The sequence below is a fragment of the Grammomys surdaster genome, unplaced genomic scaffold (genome assembly GCF_004785775.1).
Source record: "Grammomys surdaster isolate TR1022 unplaced genomic scaffold, NIH_TR_1.0 173, whole genome shotgun sequence".
NCBI classification, from domain to species: domain Eukaryota; kingdom Metazoa; phylum Chordata; class Mammalia; order Rodentia; family Muridae; genus Grammomys; species Grammomys surdaster.
The window spans coordinates 2,036,954-2,058,789 of NW_021604621.1; the positions used below are offsets into that span (position 1 = coordinate 2,036,954).

Here is a 21,836-nt window from a genome sequence, read left to right on the forward strand (position 1 = left end):
GTAATTGAACGAGGTTAAAGCAGTTGTTATTATATTCTCACTTTATCTCTGATACACTGTCTAACTCTACAAGTAACAAAGAGGTTATATTTACTATATATGATATATATTTGGGATGATTTGTAGTTTTCTTCTCACTTTTACAGACTTGTCCATGTTAGTACATACTGTGGACAAAGAGTATCATTATATTAACGTTACTTTCATCTGACAGTCATTTGAACTTTCTGAAACACAATTAATGTCTGTGCTTAAAAGTTCACAAATGACTTTCCTTTACATTCTTGTTTAATTACAGGGAGAACGCGGATTTCCAGGTTTAGAAGGGCATCCAGGTTTACCAGGATTTCCAGGTCCAGAAGGGCCTCCAGGACCTCGGGGACAAAAGGTATTTGTTTCAGTTGCCAATCCACTATAGCAGAGGAATTAAATCAGCCTAAATGTGGGACAAGCTAGCAAGTCAACTAAAAGCTCACAGAATTGTAATGAGAAAATAGTGCTTAAATCAAACAATAGAGTTGAAGGAAGTCTTATTTTCTGTATTCTTTATTTATCCCAGAATTTATGTTTTAAATATCTTTTTAATTAAAATAGATTGCACTCCTTCTCGCCTGTCTTTCTTCCCTCAAGCTCCTCCAAGCTGCCCTCTCTCGAACCCCTCCCATATTTCCAGACCCTAAAGTTGGTAAAAAGTGTATGTATGTATGTATGTATGTATGTATGTATGTATGTGTATGTATATTATAAAGCATACACACACACACACACACACACACACACACACACACACACACATATATATATATATATATATATATATATATATATATATATATGTGGGAAGAAGGGAGAGAGCTAATCAAGGGGCTCATTCCTGGGAGAGGCTAATTCTACTCCAAGCAATAATTAATTGTCTATAGTCCTTTGTCTAGGAACAGAACCCCATAAAATTGTCCCATTTCTACATTAACATGTGCATTGATACTGTTGTTGTTCCAGTCTTGACTGTTATGGAGCAGACTTCTTAGTAATGTTGTTCTTAAAAGATTTCTACCTCTTCTTCTGTGATGGTTTCCTGAGTCATAGATGCAGGAATTTTGATGCAAGCCTGGGCTCCCCAAAATACACTGATCTCTGTTTTGTGTCTAGTTGTGTGTGGTTTTGTTGTTGTTTGTGATGTTCTTCATTCACCATGATGAAATGTTTCCTTGATGAATAGTGATAGCTACACTTATTCAGGAAAACTGTCTCTTCACCTTAGTGTTGCTATTGTTTAAATTTGGACATTACTGTCATATTCAGTTATTTTTCAGGATGTTGTTTGTTGTATATGGTTTTTGGAATTCTTTTTACCCTAAACTTTTCCTGGGGTGATGCAAATAAACATCTTCTTACCATATGAGCACCAATGACAGACCATTTTTTGATTTAACCAAAGTCCAAATTATGGTGACCAATGAATTTAGTGGACTTGCTAACTGAACATAAATCAGGGATTATGTACAGAAGTGTAGGTGACTGTAAAACAGCTGTAATGCTACAAGGTTCCACCTTAGCATGGATGATGATCTTACAGAGCTTGCTGTGGAGTCTCACTTTGAATCAGCCTCCTAACTCTCTGTACTCCAGCGTTTCCCTAAATCATTTCCAGATGTTGGGTGGGGGAAGGTCAATAGCTTGAATCTCTAGGAAAAGTGTCTCTAGAATCGTTTATCCTCTACCTACTAGGAAGTGTTAAAGGTTAAAGTTCAATTATCATTCTCATAGGTCTGGTATATATATATATATATATATATATATATATATATATATATATATATTCCCTCCATGAATAAGAGAGTACAAGTGTAGCATCTTTATAAGTATAAGTTAGGGAAGGGGAAGAGATAGAGGTAACAGTGAATTTTGAGAACAAGAAGAGTTTCTTTTAGATTTAATGGCTCTTTTGGCTCAGTGCCCTTTTCTATCTGTGGTAGATAGACTGGTAAAGTGGTATATGAAAGGTCCAGCTCTATTCACTTGCCTGAAAAGCAAAAAAAAAAAAAAAAGACTTAATAACATTTTCCCTCTAGCTTTATTATTTCATATAATGATGGTGTGCCATATCATTAGAGGATTAAGAAAATCAAATGGGTATCAGCAGGTAGTCTTCCTAAGAAAGGAGGAAAATTAAATGCTTGGAGGCAGTTTAATATACAGCTAGCTGTACCAGAAGGTAGATGTTGTGAGAATGAGGACACAACTCTGAGAAGGGAGTTTTTTTTTTAAGATTCAACAGTAAGGGGGTCCTGTGCTTAAATGCACTGAATAGAACATGAACACTAAGACCATACTAACACTCTAAATGATGGACTACATAGAATTCTGATAGATGGGCCATTCAAATGAATTTCCTAGGTGCTATAGCACAGCAAGTGTAAGAGTGGCAGTATAATGCTTGCCACCCAGGAATGGCAAAGAAATAGTGCAGAGTTCTAAATCACGAACTGAGCACTAATACAGCAACACAACTAAATTCTTCCACTTCTCAACACACTGGAACTTAAGCAATAGTCTTCTGAAAATGAAGTGGGAACACAAATTGATTAATTTTCAGCTGTGTTATGGAAATGAGTGCTTTGAAATAGAATGTAATTTGAACCATAGAAAAAGCTATGTTTCTCGAATGTGAGTTTATCTGGGAACAGGGCCAGAGTTTCTCGCATATCATGCATATTAAGAGTAAATATTTGTGTTTTATTAAAAGAAGTTACATTGCAATTACTTTACAATAATGTAGCATTAACTGAGTCTCCTTAATGATAGTATAATAGTTTATGAAAATGTGCTTGTTTGCACATTAAATTTAGAGAGTATTCTAACCTTTGCTGTAATTCCTTTTCATTATTTAGTGAGAGTGTGATCTGCTTTCAAAACATTTTAGATTCTATAGCTTAAAGTGTACTTTTGTGTGATTGGGTATTTGTATTTTAAAATAATACATATGATTATTCTTCATTGGTATATTCCTTTTTATGAACATAGAAATTTATAAAATAAACTGGCCAATTAGCTCAGTTGCTTAGAGTGTGTCTGTGTATTTATATAAATACACATTTGTAATGTTGCAAAGTAGTTCTTTGTTAAATAAAATGTGGTTCCTTTTCAATAGATAATTCATTTTATTCATGATAAGTAAATATTAGGAATGCAAAGAAAAACGCTTTTCCACCTGTGTTCATTGGTTCCTGAATACATACCCATACTTTCATCCACTTTGTTTTTAAAATAAGATGTATTATGCTTATTTTGTGTTCTCCTTATATCAGTGTTCTCAGGACACTGTTATTCTTATTAAATTCAATTTCATTGTGTATATAAGCTGTAAAGTAGTAACCAGTTCCTTATACATAATTATGTAGTTTTCAATAGTTTGCTGCTATAAATCATAACTGCTAAGATTCAAAACTTTGATTAATTCTTTTTGCATCAACAAGCATGAATTGGTAAGATAAATTATGGGAAATGTGTGCCCATGTATGCACTTGTGGTTTCTTTTTACACATATTACCAGACCACCATTTCCCAAACATATATGGTTTACCTTTGATTTGGCAACAAGGAAGTAGATTTATGTCATACAGCTTCATCTCCATTACTAATAACCTTTTCTATTTGTCATTATGGTAGAAGAGTGACCTTTCAATATTCTTCCAATTTGCATTTCTCTTCTTATGATTATGAATATGCTTCTCACAGATCAAAGTGTCCTTTGTCTTCCTGTGACCTGTATTTTCATATCATTTGCCCCTTTCCTGGTGATTTGATGCTTCCATATTTTTGCTGGGCTATTTATTAAAAAGATTATTTCCATGCACACATTGTGAGTTGTATTATTTTACCTTTGTCTTTTGTTTTCGTAGGCATGTGCATGAAAATTTATGCATTTATGAGTCTCTATCTTTAAGGCATATGGATTTTCATTAGAACAAAACTTATGCACTGTGAGGTTATATATTAACTCTCAAATTTTTTCTTTCAGTATGTCAATTTATTTTTTATCTGTGCGAATATTGTTGTGAAACCCATCCTGGTATACAGTTTGTGTTTTAAGATACACCTTGATCTTTTTATCCATTCATTTACAATGACACATTCATTATACAGTAGTCAACCTTATTTTTAGTTTTATTTCCCATGATTTCAATCACATGCAGCCAACTACTATCTGGAAAGAAGCTGAAATTCTTAAAATGAATAAATAATAAGTCTTAAAAATTCATTAAAGTATATTGTTATACTTGTTTCATGTTATCCTTAGTTATTTTTAAATTCTTACAGTGTTTATAAATTTTGTTTTATTTATGTGTACATAAGAAAATACATAGCATATGGAAATTTGGTTTCTGTCTACATTTTCAGGTACTGCTTATGTGGGATCTTATCCTCCTTGGCTAAAGAATAGCTTCTGTTTAACAAGTTCTTATGAACTTTCTGTCTGATAATCTTCTGGTATTCACTTTATCCAAATCTAAAACTGAAACTGTTTTAATAATTGAAGCCTGTGCTTCACTTTTATACCTGACTGGTGTAGGGTCCACTACATTCTCCTTTCTTTTTACCATTTTTCGCAAAGATATTGCTGGGGTGTTTTTTCCATATAAACTTTAGAGCTACTGTCTAGTTTTAAAAACACCCAGTAACTTCAATTTTCACTATATAAAATTTATAGCTAAATTTGTAGTTTACTGCTTAAATTGAATTCCTTTATTTAAGAACGTGGAATTTCTTCTTTTATACATATTTAACTATTTCTTTGTGAACTTCACAACTGTTTTTAATCCTTTCCTCTTGTAAATCTTGTGAATTTTCTCATTAAATTTATCGCAAGGTATTTTGTTTTGTCATTATTGGTGGGGTATTTTTTTATTATGTCTCCTAAATGGTTGTTACTATAATAAAGCCATTGAATTCTTAATTTTATATATAATTATTGTATTGTTATAGTTGCCTAAATGTCTTGACTTTCAGGCATACAATCTTATCATTTTTATCATATTGCTTTTATCAGTCTTATCATATTGCTTTTATCTCATCCTTTGTAAACTTTTCTCTTTTGAATGTATCGCTAGGGATTGAGCTCAGGGGGACTTGTTGTAGACAAATGCCCTACCCAGGTGCAATCTCAGCTCCATTCTTTCTCAGTTTTCTTTCTTGTTTTCTTTTAAGACAGAGTCTTACTCTGTGGTTCTGGCTGCTTTGGCTCTCTCTATGTAGACAAGGCTGGCCTTGAACTTGGGGCATTTCTTTTTCTACTTTAGCTTTTTGAGTGTTGGGAATACAGGTTCTCCATAACTTCTAACTTTCTAATTTTCTTTCCTGAAGTAGTTCTTTAACCATGCTGCTAGGTCTAACTGGTGCAATGTTCACACTTTTTTCTTATTTCTGCCTTCAGTGGGAAGGCATAAAATATTTATTGAACAAGAGATCTTCTAGTTATTTTAACTAGGAATCAGAATTCAATGAATCTTCTCATAAACACATCTGCTTTGGAAAGAGTATATCATTAAACTTTTTAAAAAGAGACAGATTTATAGGGCCTTACATACTTTGTATTAACAGTATTCATGTCCTTGTTGCCAGAACCTGTGGATATACTTCTTTACATCAAACTGTATTAGTTCTTCTGTATTCAAAACTTTAAAGAAAATACTTTAAAAATTTCACTGAGATAAAATTTAAACTTTTCAGCAATGCAGGCATGACTAAAAATGAGTAGGTAGAATTTGCAAGGAACAGAGAACGGAAGCTGAAAGAGAGAGCTTATAACTTTTAAGTTCTTCCAGTAAAAAGTGCTTTCTGAAATAAATGGAAAGATAAAAGCAGAAATTCATGAACAGCACGTACACCTGCAGTTTGATGTGCTAAAAAACATTGTCAAGATTTTGAGCTTTTTTCCTTTCTTATGCACAAATGATTTGGGAAATAGCTGTACTTCTATCTTATATTCATTTTCTTGTATGCTTCTTGTACAACTTTATGCATGAAACCTTTCTTCTTCATGTCAACAGTCTCCCCAGTAAAATACTGGCCTTTCTTCATATTATTCATATAATTTATCAATGCCTTGAATCTTAATCATAAATATTCTTTGGGTGTATGAAATTAACACTAACTTTCAGAAAATTTTACAAAACAGATTCAGGCTAGCTAATGGAAAAGTAGTTATTGGATGAATGGTTTGAAGGAAAAGAGGAACTAAATACATTGTGTTTTGCAGGGTGATGATGGAATTCCAGGGCCACCAGGACCAAAAGGAATCAGAGTAAGCAATATTCAGTGTATGGTAAATGCCTCGTTGTTGTCAACAGATAAAACTAAGTGAAATGGTATGAGACAGCAAGAAAAAATGAAACTATTATTGCACACAAACACATATATACATATATGTTTATATATACATCATATATTGATAGTGCATGCTAAGTCCGTTTACTCTTGCTTATATGTATATGATTTCAAGGCTGACTACTTGTTATTGGGTAATCAAATAGGTGGTTCATTCATGGGGATCATCTTGAGAAGACTCTGTCTCAAGAGTCATTATTCATCTGTAGTTCTGTGTCAAAGGGTGCAGCCCTGTGGAATTCTACCCGTTCAAGTTAGCACATTTGTTCATAGCCACAACTCATCCGTGTGGGGAACTCAAGGAGGCAGGGGTTTGTAGCAACTTGTCTCATCACTTTCACAGTGGAAAGCCAGGCTCAACATACTTGTGCTCAGCTCACTTTCTCTATCTAGTTCAGGATCCCCTTCTCAGTGTTGACCCTGACCACAATGAAAATGGATCTTCCCACATCAACTAATGTAACCAAGATAATCCCCACAGGCATGTCCAGAAGGCTGTTTCCCTGGTAATTCTAGATTCTGTCTAGTTGGTAACTAAAATTAACTATTAGAACTATACTCCTTGTCAGCCTGACACCTCAACATATCACTTTTTTGTTTTGTTTGTTTTATTTTTATTTTATTGGTTATTTTATTTATTTACATTTGAAATGTTATCCCCCTTCCCAGTTAAACCCCCATCCCCTCCCCTGTCCCTGCAGCTTCTATGAGGGCGCTTCTTCACCCACTCATGCCCTTCTACCTCAGCACCCTAGCATACATTGGGTAATTGAACCTCCACAGGAACAAGGGGATCTCCTCTTATTGACGCCAGATAAGGCAGTCCTTTGCTACATATGCAGCTGGAGCCATGGGTCCCTCTATGAAAATCCATCTCAGTTGCCTTATGTGGTGTTTATGACTGGTGTGGATATATAGTATTGAAAAAAATGGAGAAGAAAGTCAAAGTCTTTAGTTTAATTTGGCAGGTATTACTAATTTTTTTGTGGTAAATTCATATAATATATACCATTAAAGCACTTCAAAATAATCACGTGGTATCTCAAATAGCCATAAATACCTACTATGTGATAAGCACAGTGGACTAAAAAGAACTTGTCATTCTATTAATGGCTACTTCTAGATAGCTTGGAGTGTTCATATAGACCGTCTTCTGAAGTAAAACTTTAGAGGTGCTTGATACAGTAGCCTGGACTTTTAGATCTCAGCTTGCAGACTACCATTGAAATGCAAAGTTTAAAAGTAGAAAAATTTTAATAAGTTTAATAAGTTTAATAACTTTAGACAAATATAGAGCGTACACAACTTCCTTATGCTTATTTCTATACTCAAAATTATCGAACACTTTGGCATTTTAAATCCTTCACATCTTTCACTTTGCAAATGAAACTTCAGTGTGTCTCCGTGACTATTAACCACTATACTCTTGTCTTATGTTAACAATTTATAGATTACTTTAAATTTACTCTCCACTTCCTCAAGTCACCATTTTTAGCTAAAATTTTAATAAATTAATGAACAGCTATAACTACTTGAAGTAGTTATCAAGGAAGGATTTTGACTTTTAAAAATTACAAATACACATGCTGCAATGTTTCAGTCAATTGCAGCTATTACGTTTTTGAGATAAGTTCTTACTTTGTAGACCTGGCTAGACTTTATACTCACCGGCAGTGCTGGTATTAAAGGTATCCACCACTATAGACATTAGTTTTCTGAAAGCCATTTTGTCCCACCCTCGATCTGGTAGGAGTCTTTATAAGTTTGCTTCTCACCCATTGTCACTTTTACAGAAGTCATTGATCACTGAGACGTCCTTGCTTTCTGGCATGCAATCTTTCAGAACATCTTTCTGCTCTGTTTCTTTTTCTCCAAGTCTTGCTCCAATAGTGCTGTGATCACCAAACCTAAAATAGAATATTGTGTTTTCTAATTTGTAGTGTGCTTAGGGATGGACGCACAGAAGTGAATTTCTATGTTAAAGGATATGTTTCCAGTTTTGGTAGATAGCTCCAAATTTCCTGCCATAACATTTGAGTCCATGTTCTCTCCATAGACAAGAGAAAGAGTTTCCCAATATCCTCACCAACAGAAATAGTTGTCAAGTTGTATTTTACTGATTCCGACAGGGAAATTTAATTGAAAGATGCTTGGGGTTAGTTACATTAATGTCCTTAGAGGGAGATCCATTTGTTGCCCTTTCATCTCCGAGTAAATTCACTATTCACAAACCTGAAAGACTTTTATCTATAAAGACAGACATTTCATCCACTGCTTTGCTTGCTGCCACTAACTGTAGTGAAGAAACTGTGCTTACAAACAGAAGTCTCTAGTTTTCTGTAAAAGGGCTTTTAAAGACAACTCTGTGAAAGAGTGTTTCTAGTTTTTTTTTTTTATTGGATGATTTATTTACATTTCCTATGTTGTCCCCTTACCCCATCCCCCACCACCCCCTCGGAACCCCCAATCCCCTCGCCCCTCCTCCTTCTTCTCTGTGGATGTAACCTCAATCTACACCCCCCCACTCCCACCTCCCCACCCTCAAAATTCCCACCCCCTGGGGCATCCAGCCTTCATGAGGTCAAGGTTCTCTTCTTCCACCTATGCCCAGCAGGGCCCTCCACTTTTACATATTCAGCTGAAGCCCTGGATCCCCCCCTAAGTGCTCCCAGGCTGGTGGTTTAGACCCTGGGAGCTGTGGTTGGTTGGTATTGTTGCTCTCCTCATGGTGCCACAAACCCTTTCAGCTCCTTCAGTCTTCACTCTAACTCCTCTATTGAGAACCCCATGATCAGTTCAATGGCTAGTTGTGAGCATCTGCCTCTGAATATGTCTGACTCTTGAAGGCCTCTGAGGAGATATCCATATCAGGCTCTTATCAGCATGCACTTCCTGTCTTCCACATCAGCATCTACCTTTGGTGATTGCACATGGGATAGATACTCAGGTGGGGTGGTCTTGAGACGGCCCCTCCTTCAGTTTCTGTCCCTCACTTTGTCTCCATATTTGCTCTCTTGAGTATTTTGTTGCTCCTTCTAAGAAGGACCGAATCACCCTCACTTGGTCTTCCTTCTTTATGGGCTTCATGTGGCCTGTGAGTTGCATCTTGGGCATTTCAAGGTTCTAGTGTTTCTAGTTTTTAAACCAACAGTGATTGGTAACAGTGAAGCACATTTTGTAATAGTCTTGTCATTGGATCAAGGGATTTCTTTTTTATTATAGGGTCCTCCTGGACTTCCTGGATTTCCAGGGACACCAGGTCTTCCTGTAAGTATGGTTTACATTATTTTAAAATCCCCTAAGAAGTAATCTAAGAAATATTATAAGTGTGTTATATGCCTTTTTAAAGGGGATGCCCGGCCATGATGGGGCTCCAGGACCTCAAGGTATCCCTGGATGCAATGGAACCAAGGTGAGGTGTTTTGAACGTAATTGTGAACAGATTGTTGATCAAAGGCTAAAAAGAGACAGAGTGGTGTCTAAGACAACATTTTCAGTATATTAAAATTCAGTAATTTATTTAAGCCTGTCTAATTAGTGAGGATAGTGCATTGGGTTAGAGGTTTTTTTTTTTTCTAAATCTTTGTGTAAAGTATTGCGAATATTAAAAGTGAATTAGGATTTATGTGTTTCACATACTATAGAAGTTCTCATGAGTAATACTTGGTAATATCTTATTAATTTTGATTTTAAAAATAGATGCTATTTAAATTGTTGAATGCTTCATGTTTTAAGCTAAAAAGAAAAAATGTTGTATGCTATTGGAAGGAACCAATGCATATCAAGGAGCACATACAGAGTTCAGAGGACAGCTTGTGGGTGTTTATCTCTTTCTACCATGTGGGATATGGGTATCAAATTCAGATTGGTCTATACTCAGGCAACAGGCACTTTATCTACTGAACCATCTCACTGATTCCATTCATGATTTTTTTTAACTTCCTTAACTGTCACTGTGAAAGCTCCAAGTTTTTCATCAACAAAAATAATGCACTTAACAATTAAAAAAAAAGCCAAAGCTTTAGATAATGGCACTTTTCTTGTTTGGAGTCAACAATTTAACATTAATATACAGCAATAGATAATGGAGAAAATGTTCTTATTGTAAAATGAGATTTTGTAGCATCTTTCTTATTTCTTGCTTTTTCGTTTTCTTAAGTAAATGCACTATTACTTTATTTTTATCCTTTTAGCATTTTATGTTTTCTGCATAAGATTCTACAAAACTAGATCTACCCTATATTTTAAAATTAATGTCATATACCAGATTTTTACCTTATGGTATATACTTTAATTAACTTCTTGAAATACAATGAACATGTTTTCTGGAAATTTTTAAAACATGCATAAAATCAGCACAATACTTTAGGCCCATTATTTTTCAGGTCTCTGTAACCCTTACCAACAATAATAATTTTTTTTAATACAGAGTCCCACTGTGTAGCTCTGGCTAGCCTCACACTCACAGAAATCCACTGGCCTGTACCTCCGAAATTCTGGGACTAAATGTGGACCATGCCTGATACAACAATTATGATTTTTTAATGTGCATATTTTTAAAGCAAATATCTGGAATTGAGAAATTTGTTCATGTTCTCCATTCTGGCTCAGGCAGTCTTTGATGATTGGGCCAATAAGAAATTTGTTTGTATAACACACTCCATGAGAAAGTGAACTATTTTGTTCCTATTCTGGTGACATAGCTATATTTTACTTTGTTTTTTTAGGTGTATGTGTGTGTGGTGTGTGTCTGTGTGTGTATGTGTGTGTTTGGTGTATGTGTGTTTTGCCAGCTTGCCTTATACAACGTGAAGACTAATATTCAACGTTTTAAATAGGGAAACAAAATACATATGCAAATATAATATATTTATGATATGAGTTTTTTCCACAAAATGGCCCTTTCATATACCTAACAATTTATGTTTTAGGGCATCATTTATATAATAACTTTTACAAAAAGTGAGTGATTTTTTTATTGTGCATACTGCCTGATTAGAATTTTCTTACACTTTTCACTAGGTATGTAAAATATGAATCCTAATATTGCATGTACAATATATGACTTCTTTTCCGTAATGTCTTCTAAACTTGAAGTTCAGGGTACTTCCTTTCTCTTTGGACCTACTTTTTCCATGTATAAAATGTGATATAGGGAAGGCCAGTGAGCAATGGCTCAAAAGGACAAAGGGATAGTAACTTTGCCCTTTTAAACCTCTGATGGGTGTTTCTAGAATTGCTATAGCATACATAGACATTTGAAAAGAATTAATGTTCTTCTATATCAATTTTACTTGTTGTATTCCAAACCAAATGTCTATGTTGCTGCTGAAAAAAAAAATGGGTACCTAAGAAATCTAATGGCCTGCAATTTCTAGAACCGTTGTCATTGTCTTCTTGGTGCCTTATTCCTTGTCATCTTTTCCTTTTTGCAAAAAAATAATTTGAAATAGTTTACAATAAGAGGAAAGTGAAATGGTAAGTTTGAAGTAAGAATTTGTACAGCACATGGTCAGGAAATTGCAGCAAATCATTAGCGATTAAATGTGATGATTATTGGAACTCTGTTGTGAAATGGTCTCAAAATAGATTTTTTTAAAAGAATACGACAGCAGTACTGTTTCCCCTTAGATTTGGTTGGGGTAGATGAGTAGGAATAAAGGTGTTCTGCTTGAATTGCCACGGATAGTTGATTCTGAAGTAATTGGGAAGTGGATGCTAATGACATTTTGGTGATCTGGTATGTTTTAAAGAAAACCATTGTTTGTCATATAATTATTCAATCTTTCTTCTTTCACTTCACTCTTCCTTTTTTTAACTCCCAGGGAGAACGTGGATTTCCAGGCAGTCCAGGTTTTCCTGGTTTACAAGGTCCTCCAGTAAGTTCTAAATTTCAGGGTTAAAATGAATTCAACAAGCAATAGAAAAGGTGTGAATACAGAGTTCACTCGAATGGAGCAATGTCACATATTTAAAGTAGCAAGCTAGAAAATTTCAAAGATGAAATGGCAAAAAGATTTCTTGCTGATTAAAGCCAAGGATTCTGTGATAGCTAATATAAATTTTACGTATAAAAGCTTATAATATAAAATACTTTGAAGTGACTCGATAAAAATGTATTCATATTGTTCTTTTATGTTATATTCATATGTACATCATATGCTCTTTTGTTATCCCTGTCTAATTTGCATAAAATTTCCTGCTTTCTTTTAATTATAGGGACCTCCTGGGATCCCAGGTATGAAGGTAAGCATCACATGCTAAGACAAGCAGTTTGAATAAAATATGTAGAATGTCTTCAATTGCAATAGAATAGTAACTATAAGTTCTGCCTCCAAATGGATACATATGGAGAGTACATTCTTTAAGCAGTGTTCTATGTAATTTTATATACTTTAATTCTTAAAATATGTGTGTGTTGTGCTCAAAACTCTCTTTTCTGACAAATTTAGGCTTTATCTGATTGTATTTTCATAGGACTGACTGCTGGTTCTCTCTAGATGTATTTTTTTTTTTTTTTTTTTTTGGTTTTTCGAGACAGGGTTTCTCTGTGTAGGCCTGGCTTTCCTGGAACTCACTCTGTAGACTAGGCTGGCCTTGAACTCAGAAATCCGCCTGTCTCTGCCTCCCAAGTGCTGGGATTAAAGGCGTGCGCCACCACTGCCTGGCTTCTAGATGTATTCTTTATCCTTGGTTTCTGTAACACTCTAGTCTCCTACTGTTTCTTCTGCATCTGATAGTTCTTCACTCTTCAGTGAAAGTTCATTCTGTTCTATCCAGCAGCCATTAAAACATAAATCTGACTCTTCTTTTTCTTCTATGCCTGGCAATATTAATAATGCTCAAGGTATTTATTGATGACTGTGTAGTTACTGGCCATCTACATTGAAAACTTCAAATTAGTTTTTTTTTTCTGAATTCAAAATTTATGTGTTCAACAGTCTCCTTAAAATCTTTGCTCAAATATCTCCCAGATGCTCAGATTATCATGTCAGAAGTTAATCTTCAACTAACCCTGCCTAATTCATTGAATACACACACACACACACACACACACACAGAGAGAGAGATAGATAGATAGATAGATAGATAGATAGATAGATAGATAGATAGAGTTTGTGTCGCTATACACTACATGACTTTTAAATTATATGTTTATTAATTCTTAGAAACATGTACACCCAACATATTTTGATTATGTCTAGACCCCGCTCTTCCAGGTCCATCTGCACCCTCCCACATTCTGTTTCTTCCCTTTTTTCATAGCCCACTGAGTTCAGTTTGTGCTGTCCATATTCTCATGGATGTAAGTCCACCCACTGAAGCATGATCATCCTGTCAGGAGCCATGCCCTTAAAGAAAATTGACTCTCTTTCACCCAGATGGCATCTGTTGTCACTAGCGTCTCATGTAGTGGACAGAGTCTCATGAGATCCACCTCCCTCAATGCTGCAATGTTGACCTAATTATTCCTGTGCAGGTCACGTGCAGGCAACCACGACTACTGTGAATTCCATTATGTCCAGAACACACTATTTTGCCCCAGTCCTACTTAACCTCTGGCACTTATAATTTTCCTGCCCCCCCTTTCTATGAAGTCCCCTAAATCTTGGGAGGAGGAGTGTGATATGAATGTCCCCATTATGACTGAGCATACCACTGACACTCATTCTTTATACTTTGATCCGTTATGAGCTTCTGCATTAACCATTGTCCACCACACAAAGACACTTCTCTCTCGTGATCTAAAGGTTGAACTGGTTATATGTTGATTATATAATGGGTAGAGAGATATGAATTCAGAGGACAATTTTGATACTATGCTACTAGATATACACCCTGGAGCCAATGAGCTTCCTAGCAATGTGTTCTTAGTCAGACTTACACTACCAGCCAAGAGTTTCTCCTATGAGGTGGGCCTTAAAATGCATCACTGAGCAGATGGATACCTTTATAACATCAATGCCAACATCAATGTGCATGTCTTGTCATGCTGGTCATTGTTGTAGCAACAGCCTTATTTTAAGACATTTATTTTTTCTAATTACTAGTACCACTGGTCTGAATTTAGCTGATTTGAGAATTTAAATTTTCTATTATATTTTTTATGGCAGACTTCATGCGTGCTAGATAAGCACTCTACCACTGAGCCAGTGCAGCTTTTAGTCATTTGTGGGAAATTATGCTTATTCTTTAGGCTGAGACTTACATACTCTTTTCCCATTGCTCTAATATGACTGCCTAGTTAACTATCTTTATTACTTATTTATCACTCACTATACCCTTTTTGCTTTACTTTATAGACTGTAACAGAACATGCTTCCATCTTGTTTATTTGCTATGTTTTATGTTTCTCCATTATGTTTTTAGCCTCAGGAGGAAAGAGTCTACTTCTTTATTACTAAGTGTCCAGAGCCTAACACAATACTCCACAAATACTTTATATCTAATGCATATTTTTAATTAATGAATAACTAAAAGTGCCACAAACTCCTAATAAATCTACTGTACTTTGGTATACCATGGATACTTCTTAATTTACTTTTCAAAGGTAAATTTGTTCATGAAATTACTGGTGTGCTTAATCTTTCGCTGTATTTATGTACTAAAATGAACTCTCAGAATATTTTTTACCCTCATGCTGTTTCTCATGCATAATAATGATTATAACTTACAATGTGGGTTTATTTTAGGGGGAACCAGGCAGTATAATCATGTCAGCACTGCCAGGACCAAAGGGTAATCAAGGATACCCAGGCCCTCCTGGAATACAAGTAAGCATATAGACATTTTTTCTTTATTACATGATTACAACAGAGGATCATACAAGTCTGGAACCTTCCACACTCACTGTTTTAGTAATACAAATTATTATCTGAAGTTCTTAAGGTCTCAATGCATTACAAAGTGAAAGTTTTCACAAGGTATGTTTGCTTTCTTTTATCAGTGTAGCCAGTGTCTGTGGGTATTTGTGTATGTGGCAACAGATGTTTGCATCAAAAATAACTTCCTACATTCTTCTTATGCAGTAGAGTCTACCATAAGTGTTTTTTTTATAAATAAAATCATTGATCTCTCTTTTAAGATATTAAAAATGCCATTTCTAACAGTATCAATTATGTATGACATGTGAGCATACTTTGAAGGTTGAAGGAATGCAATTTATGCATGGTAAACATCAAATGTAATCTTACAAAAAGATTGTGTTCATTTATAGATAATATACAGAGAGACAGTAATGGCTTTTGAGTATTTATAGATGAGAAAGTCCATTATAGTTTATGAGAATAAATCCTTTTACCAAAAATATAAATCAGAAAGTTTTGCTTTTTGATCACCAAGATACAATGTTGGGTTCTTTTTCATTTGTTCATTTTTAATTCTTTTCGTGACATTACTAGACATACTCTCTTAAGTTCATTCACTCTTGTCCCTGATTGTTCATATAATTTATTATGAATATGTAAGATAAAAATATAACAGAATATGTGCAGAATATATGCTGATCCAACACAAAATGTACACCTATGAACACTCCCAAACCCAACAGAATGTTATCAATAATTTTTAATCAATACGATGTTACCTGGAAGCCACAGCCTTCTGGATTGCCTCAATATATAACTAGCAGCCTGAATGAACTGTTGAAAGTTGCTTTATTCCCTCGACTGTGTTAGTTTTCCACTACCATATGTGATAGTCATGCAATTTTCTGTAATGCATCTACTCTCCTTTACTTGTTAAGGATCATTTGTATTGTTTTGCTGTAGTTCATTTTTTCGTTTTTCATTATGTATTTACAATGCTTTGGTCTATCATTGTAGAACATAACCTTGCTGAAAGCTGTACTCAATCTCTCTTATTGAGTTACTTTATAAGCTACTTAGCCCTTCAATTTGTACAATTTTTAAGTTCTGATAATATTGCAGGGATATAAACTTATGAAAATAACTTAAGTTGCATACATTTATTTCTTTATATGATGAGGTAAAGGGTTGAGTTTAGGGTTTTTTGTTTGTTTGTTTTTCATCCTTTGCTTTACTCCATTTATAACAGGGTCCACCTGGTCCCAAGGGTATGTCAGGGCCAAGTGGTCCTCCAGGACCACCAGGTTTAATGGTAAGTTTCTGTAATTGTATTTTTTCTCCTTTGCTTTCTGATTAATGGATATTACTACTGATCATATTACATAAAAGTTAATTAATTTCAATATTCATACCTTTAATTTTGTTATTTGGCTGAGGCTTTGTCATGGCAAAGTTCCTTCTAAGCAAGCAAAGGCCCTATATTTTCATACAGGTGAAAAAAATTCACACATAAAAGTAAATACAAGAAATGGGAGCTGGACATATAGCTCAATGGTAGAATGCTTGCTTAACACGTATGAAGCCCTGCTCTGTTCAGTGCAGAAAATATAAAGATGATAAATACTACTGTAATACTTAGATTTTATTGTAGTCATGATTGGAGTTAGACCTTTGCTACCATCCTCTTAAAAAGACAACAAAATTGTATTCCTTTCAAAGTAATTTTTCATATGCCTTTCTGTATCCCATATACTATGTATTTCAATGGCAATTTTCATATTTTCATTATACTTGTATGGATAATGCACTTTTGTCTTTGACTGTTTGTTCTTACTCTTAAATAGGGAAAATAATGTATGTTACATTCCAGAAGAGCCTACTGAAATGCCTTAGGAAAGACTTAACCCCTCCCCCACCCCATTAGTTTGATTTGATTGAAACATGGTGCAATCAGGGGACTCTAGGCCATGCCACATTTTCATAATTCTGCTGTTACAATATTGGTGTTATCTGGGTCTGTTATTAAACCCTGAATTTCTTTAACCCTTGTAAACTAATTAGCTGATTCACTCCACATCTCTGAATTTTCCTTCAATTAACCTGTATTTGACAGAGGAGGCAAAGTCTTAGAAATGACACTGAGGTGTGATATGTAAATAAACAAAGAATGTTGATATTAAAAGCACTATACAAAGGCAGGCAAATAATGTCTATTTAATATTTAAAAAATATTGTTTTTATTCTTGAGAATTTCATACATATACACAATAAAATATGATCATTTTATCCCCTGTTGCTCACCTCTAACTCTCCCCATATGCCTGTCAACATTTCCCCTTCCAGCCTCATGTTTTTAAAAAGTAACCCATGAAATCTGGTTATTGCTACCCATATGAAAATGGGTGTGAGGCCATCCACTGTAGCGTGGGAATCCTAGTGGCCACATCATCAATAAAAGGTGATTGCCCATTCCATAGCAACTGTCAACTGCTGATATAGCTCCTCAGTGAAAAGAGGGGCCTGGAGGTCATCTGCCCTATCTATGCTAAGATTTTGGGGGGCATGATCTTATGACTGTCTTCTGCAGGTAACCCCAGTTTCTGAGAGTACAAGAGTGCAATAGTCATGCCCTGTCTAGAAGGCAACTGTTTACAGCATTACTTCTCATCTTCAAATTCTTACAGTCTTTCTACTTCCTCTTCCTCTGAGCCTTAGGAGGGAGAGGTGATAGATATGTCCACTTTAGGGCTGAACACTCAGTGTCTTATTCCCAGCACTTTGACTAGGTATGCATGTCTCCCATTGACTATGCTCTATTACAAATAGGAGTGTTTCTAACCAAAGTTCAGAACAGCCTGAGTCTATGGGTATAAAAATAAATATCAAAAAGGCATGTAGACAGCATGACCATTTAGCAAAATAGCAATAAGGTTCTATCATTGGGTCCAAGACCTCTCAAGCTATGGGCTTTTGCCCAGGGTTGCAATATGAGGTTTGACATTAGTTACCCAATAACAGTCATGTCACTATTCCAGCAGTGGGTACGTCTTGTCTAGTAGATAGATATTGCAGTATACAGAACCCAGCACTGGTTAACACATTGATGTGTTTTCTCTCCCGGCATTCCACATCTGGCACTGTGAAATCTGACCACTAGGAAGAAAGTTTCCTTGTGTGCTAGAGATTGACTTCTCTGTATCCTGCAGCTAAAGTGTGAGGGTTCAACAATTGGGTCTTACCATATAGTTATGGAGGGTAACCAAGAAAAGCCTATTTAATTTTTCATGCCCTGAGACATGATCAGAAACACAAACACAAAGGCCTACAACAAAACTGGCTTCAAATTGAGCATGTGTGTGTGTGTTTTTTAATTTTTCTTCATCATTCCATTTATTTACATCTCAAATGATATCCTACTTCCCGGTTACCCCTCCACAACCCCCCACCCCATGATATCCCACTTCTTGATTACCCCTCCACCACCATCCCATCCCACATCTGCTCTCTCCCTCCCTTTGGCCTGTTTGAGAGTGCTCCCCCACCCACCCATACTCTCCTGCCCCACCTTTCGAGAATCCGCCTACTCTGGGCCATCAAACCTCCTGGGGACCAATGGCCTCCCTTCTCATTGCTGTCAGGCAAGGCCATCCTCTGTGACATATGTATCTGGAGCCAAAGATCCATTTAGGTACACTCCTTGGTTGGTTGTGTATTCTCTGGGATCACTAGGTGGTGTGGCCAGCCTATGTTGCTCTTCCAATGGGGTTGCAATCCCCCTCTGCTCCTCTAGTCCTTCTGCCAGCTCCCCCACCAGGTTCCCTGAGTTCAGCCTGATGGTTGGCTCCAAGCATCCAACTCTGCTTTGGTCAGTTGCTGGCCAGACCTTCCTGGGAACTGCCACACTTTGGTTCCTCTCCACAAATGCCTCTTGACCACAGCAACAGTGTTGGGTTTGATGTCTGCAGACAGAGTATGTGCTTTTTGAAAATCAACTTCATTGTTTCCCATAACTCTGATAAAAAACATGTTCACTGAAGATAACTTCTTTGGTTTTGGTACTTGTGCTATCTACCCTCTCATATATCGATCCTAACTTTCTGCTCCTGTCAATTCTTATCCTGTCACCACAAGTTTCTACATTTGTCTAGGTTGTTTTAATCAATTGAACTGTGTGCTGCTAACAAAAATACAATCACGAGGGGAAAAAATAGGATTGTTTTGATACCTCACTTTAGTACAGAGCTGCTTTGTCTCTGAGCTATATCCCCAGAATTAAAAATAGCTTGAAGGTCACATTTAAAAAAAAACAAATAGTTTTAAAGAAACATCTTACTAAAATGTTTTTTCTCATTTCTGTGTCTTCTAAGGGCCCTCCTGGCCCACCAGGCCCACCAGGACCAAAGGTAATATTCTTTCTCTTTCCATCATTTATTTCCTGTGGATTAGTTTCTCTGTTGTTAATGAGACTTTAAACTGAAACTTCTCTCCTCAGGGGAATATGGGCTTAAATTTCCAAGGACCCAAAGGTGAAAAAGTGAGTAATCAAAAGTTGGTCATCCAGCCTTCATGTCTCTCCTTTCCTACACACCTGTACTGTCTTTTTCCTTCCCCTGTTTCTTCCAATGGACATAGTTTACCTATAATATTATTACTTGTAGTAGACTATGAAATATCGCTGTATCTTTGTTGTGTAAATAGGGTGAACAAGGTCTTCAGGGCCCACCTGGTCCACCTGGGCAGCTCAGTGAACAGAAAAGACCAATTGACATCGAATTTCAGAAAGGAGATCAGGTGAGCCCTTGGAGAGGGGAATTGGATAAAGACTGTGCTATGGATATGTTAATTAGCTTGATTGGGGTAATCATTTCACAATGTGTAAGTATATTGAGATATCACCCTGTGCATTCTTTTTTTTTTTTTTTTAAATAGGGCAGTGTTTTATTTTCCTTTACACCTTAATGAATACTTCTTGATGACTGCACACGGGGTAAGGCTGCATGGTAGTTCAGAAAGGCCACAGCGATGGTGTTTTCCTGACAGCATGTAGTCTTCCTAGTGAGTGGAATGACTTGTATGATGTCACTGTCAAACCAGCAAGACTGCATTTATGCACCCATCATTTTCAGGATTGTTGGTAACTTGGGCATACTTTCCCCAAATAACCTTGCCTCCTTGTGTCACAAGGCCCAACTCGCTCACATTCACTTCAATAACTGTACCTTTGGTGATCACACCCAGGGTTGTATATAATGGGGATGATGGATTCTTTTTCACACCGAGTATAGGCAGGCAAAAAGTAGCCTTCAGCTCAGGGTGTGTGACATGGGCTTTTTTGAAACGTAGACCCATTGGCCTAATGAACCTTTCATATTTAGGTGGTTTTCTTGTGAAACCATCACCAACAAAGCAGACTTTAGTAACCATTCTCTTCCATGCCTTCTTTTTTCTTTTTCCTGTTGGAATAACTTTCAATACTTCTGTTTCTCCTTGGGCACGAACTTTGGGTAGAGGAACCTCCCATTTTCCCGCCTTTTCTTTTCGTTTCTGCTTAATCATGTTGGAAAGTACTTTTGCTCTGGACTGCCCCTCTCTGTCCAGCAGATAGGCAGGCACTGCTCCTTGTGGAGTCTTCTCATCATCCTTCTGCTTGGTGTTTCTCTTTTCATGCATCTTAATAGTCTTTTTCATTTGTATTTTCTCGGCATGGCGCTGTTTATGGTAGAGCTTAGCCTTCAGGCCAATCATTTTTTTTGCCTTCTTTGAACGTTCATGGGCCTCCCGACCTTCTTTCTTTCTCTTTTTCTCATGGTAGTCCAAACGATAGCCATATCGTTTGCGGTGCAATTCAATATATTCATTTTGTGGCATGTTGACAGCCGCGGAGCAGCCGTCCACGAGCTCCCGGGTTTTAAAAACCTCTTAATTTCTGGGTGTCACTGGCCCACGAGCCTGGTTTGGTCAACCCGGAACGGGAAAGGGTAGTCCTTTTCCTGTGCATTCTTAATACGGACAATTTTTGGCAATTATAATTCTTTTAATCAACTTTTAAAAAAATATGAAAAATTTAAAACTGAAAGACCTTAAAGTCACTATATGTAAACATGTACTTTTTTTTTTTTATTGGATGTTTTATTTACATTTCATATGTTGTCCCCTTACCCCATCCCCCACCCACCCAGGAACCCCCAATCCCCTCACACCTCCTCCTTCTTCTTTGTGGATGTAACCTCTATCTACCCCCCCACTCCCACCTCCCCACCCTCAAAACTCCCACCCCCTGGGGCGTCCAGCCTTCATGAGGTCAAGGATCTCATCTTCCACCTGTGCCCAGCAGGGCCCTCCACTCTTATATATTCAGCTAAGGCCCTGGATCCCTCCATAAGTGCTCCCAGGCTGGTGGTTTAGACCCTGGGAGCTGTGGTTGGTTGGTATTGTTGCTCTCCTCATGGTGCCGCAAATCCTTTCAGCTCCTTCAGTCTTCACTCTAACTCCTCCATTGAGAACCCCATGATCACTTCAATGGCTAGTTGTGAGCATCTGCCTCTGAATATGTCAGACTCTTGAAGACCTCTGAGGAGACATCCATATCAGGCTCTTATCAGCATGCACTTCCTGACTTCCACATCAGCATCTACCTTTGGT

The 21,836-nt window shown here is 36.5% G+C and overlaps 1 protein-coding gene and 1 pseudogene across 2 annotated transcripts in view; one reads left to right on the forward strand and one right to left on the reverse strand.

Annotated features, from left to right (window-relative positions):
- The window catches only part of Col4a5 (collagen type IV alpha 5 chain), a 187,781-nt gene that overhangs the window by 61,485 nt on the left and 104,460 nt on the right, over positions 1-21,836 (forward strand). For both annotated transcript variants that reach the window (XM_028767456.1, XM_028767457.1), the window contains exons 3-13: positions 299-388; positions 6,260-6,304; positions 9,610-9,654; positions 9,737-9,799; positions 12,213-12,266; positions 12,607-12,633; positions 15,081-15,161; positions 16,444-16,506; positions 19,562-19,597; positions 19,687-19,728; positions 19,893-19,985. In XM_028767456.1, coding sequence (XP_028623289.1) covers positions 299-388; positions 6,260-6,304; positions 9,610-9,654; positions 9,737-9,799; positions 12,213-12,266; positions 12,607-12,633; positions 15,081-15,161; positions 16,444-16,506; positions 19,562-19,597; positions 19,687-19,728; positions 19,893-19,985 — 639 coding nt within the window. The remainder of the gene's footprint in view (positions 1-298; positions 389-6,259; positions 6,305-9,609; positions 9,655-9,736; positions 9,800-12,212; positions 12,267-12,606; positions 12,634-15,080; positions 15,162-16,443; positions 16,507-19,561; positions 19,598-19,686; positions 19,729-19,892; positions 19,986-21,836) is intronic.
- LOC114621219 lies at positions 20,194-21,140 on the reverse strand (annotated as a pseudogene).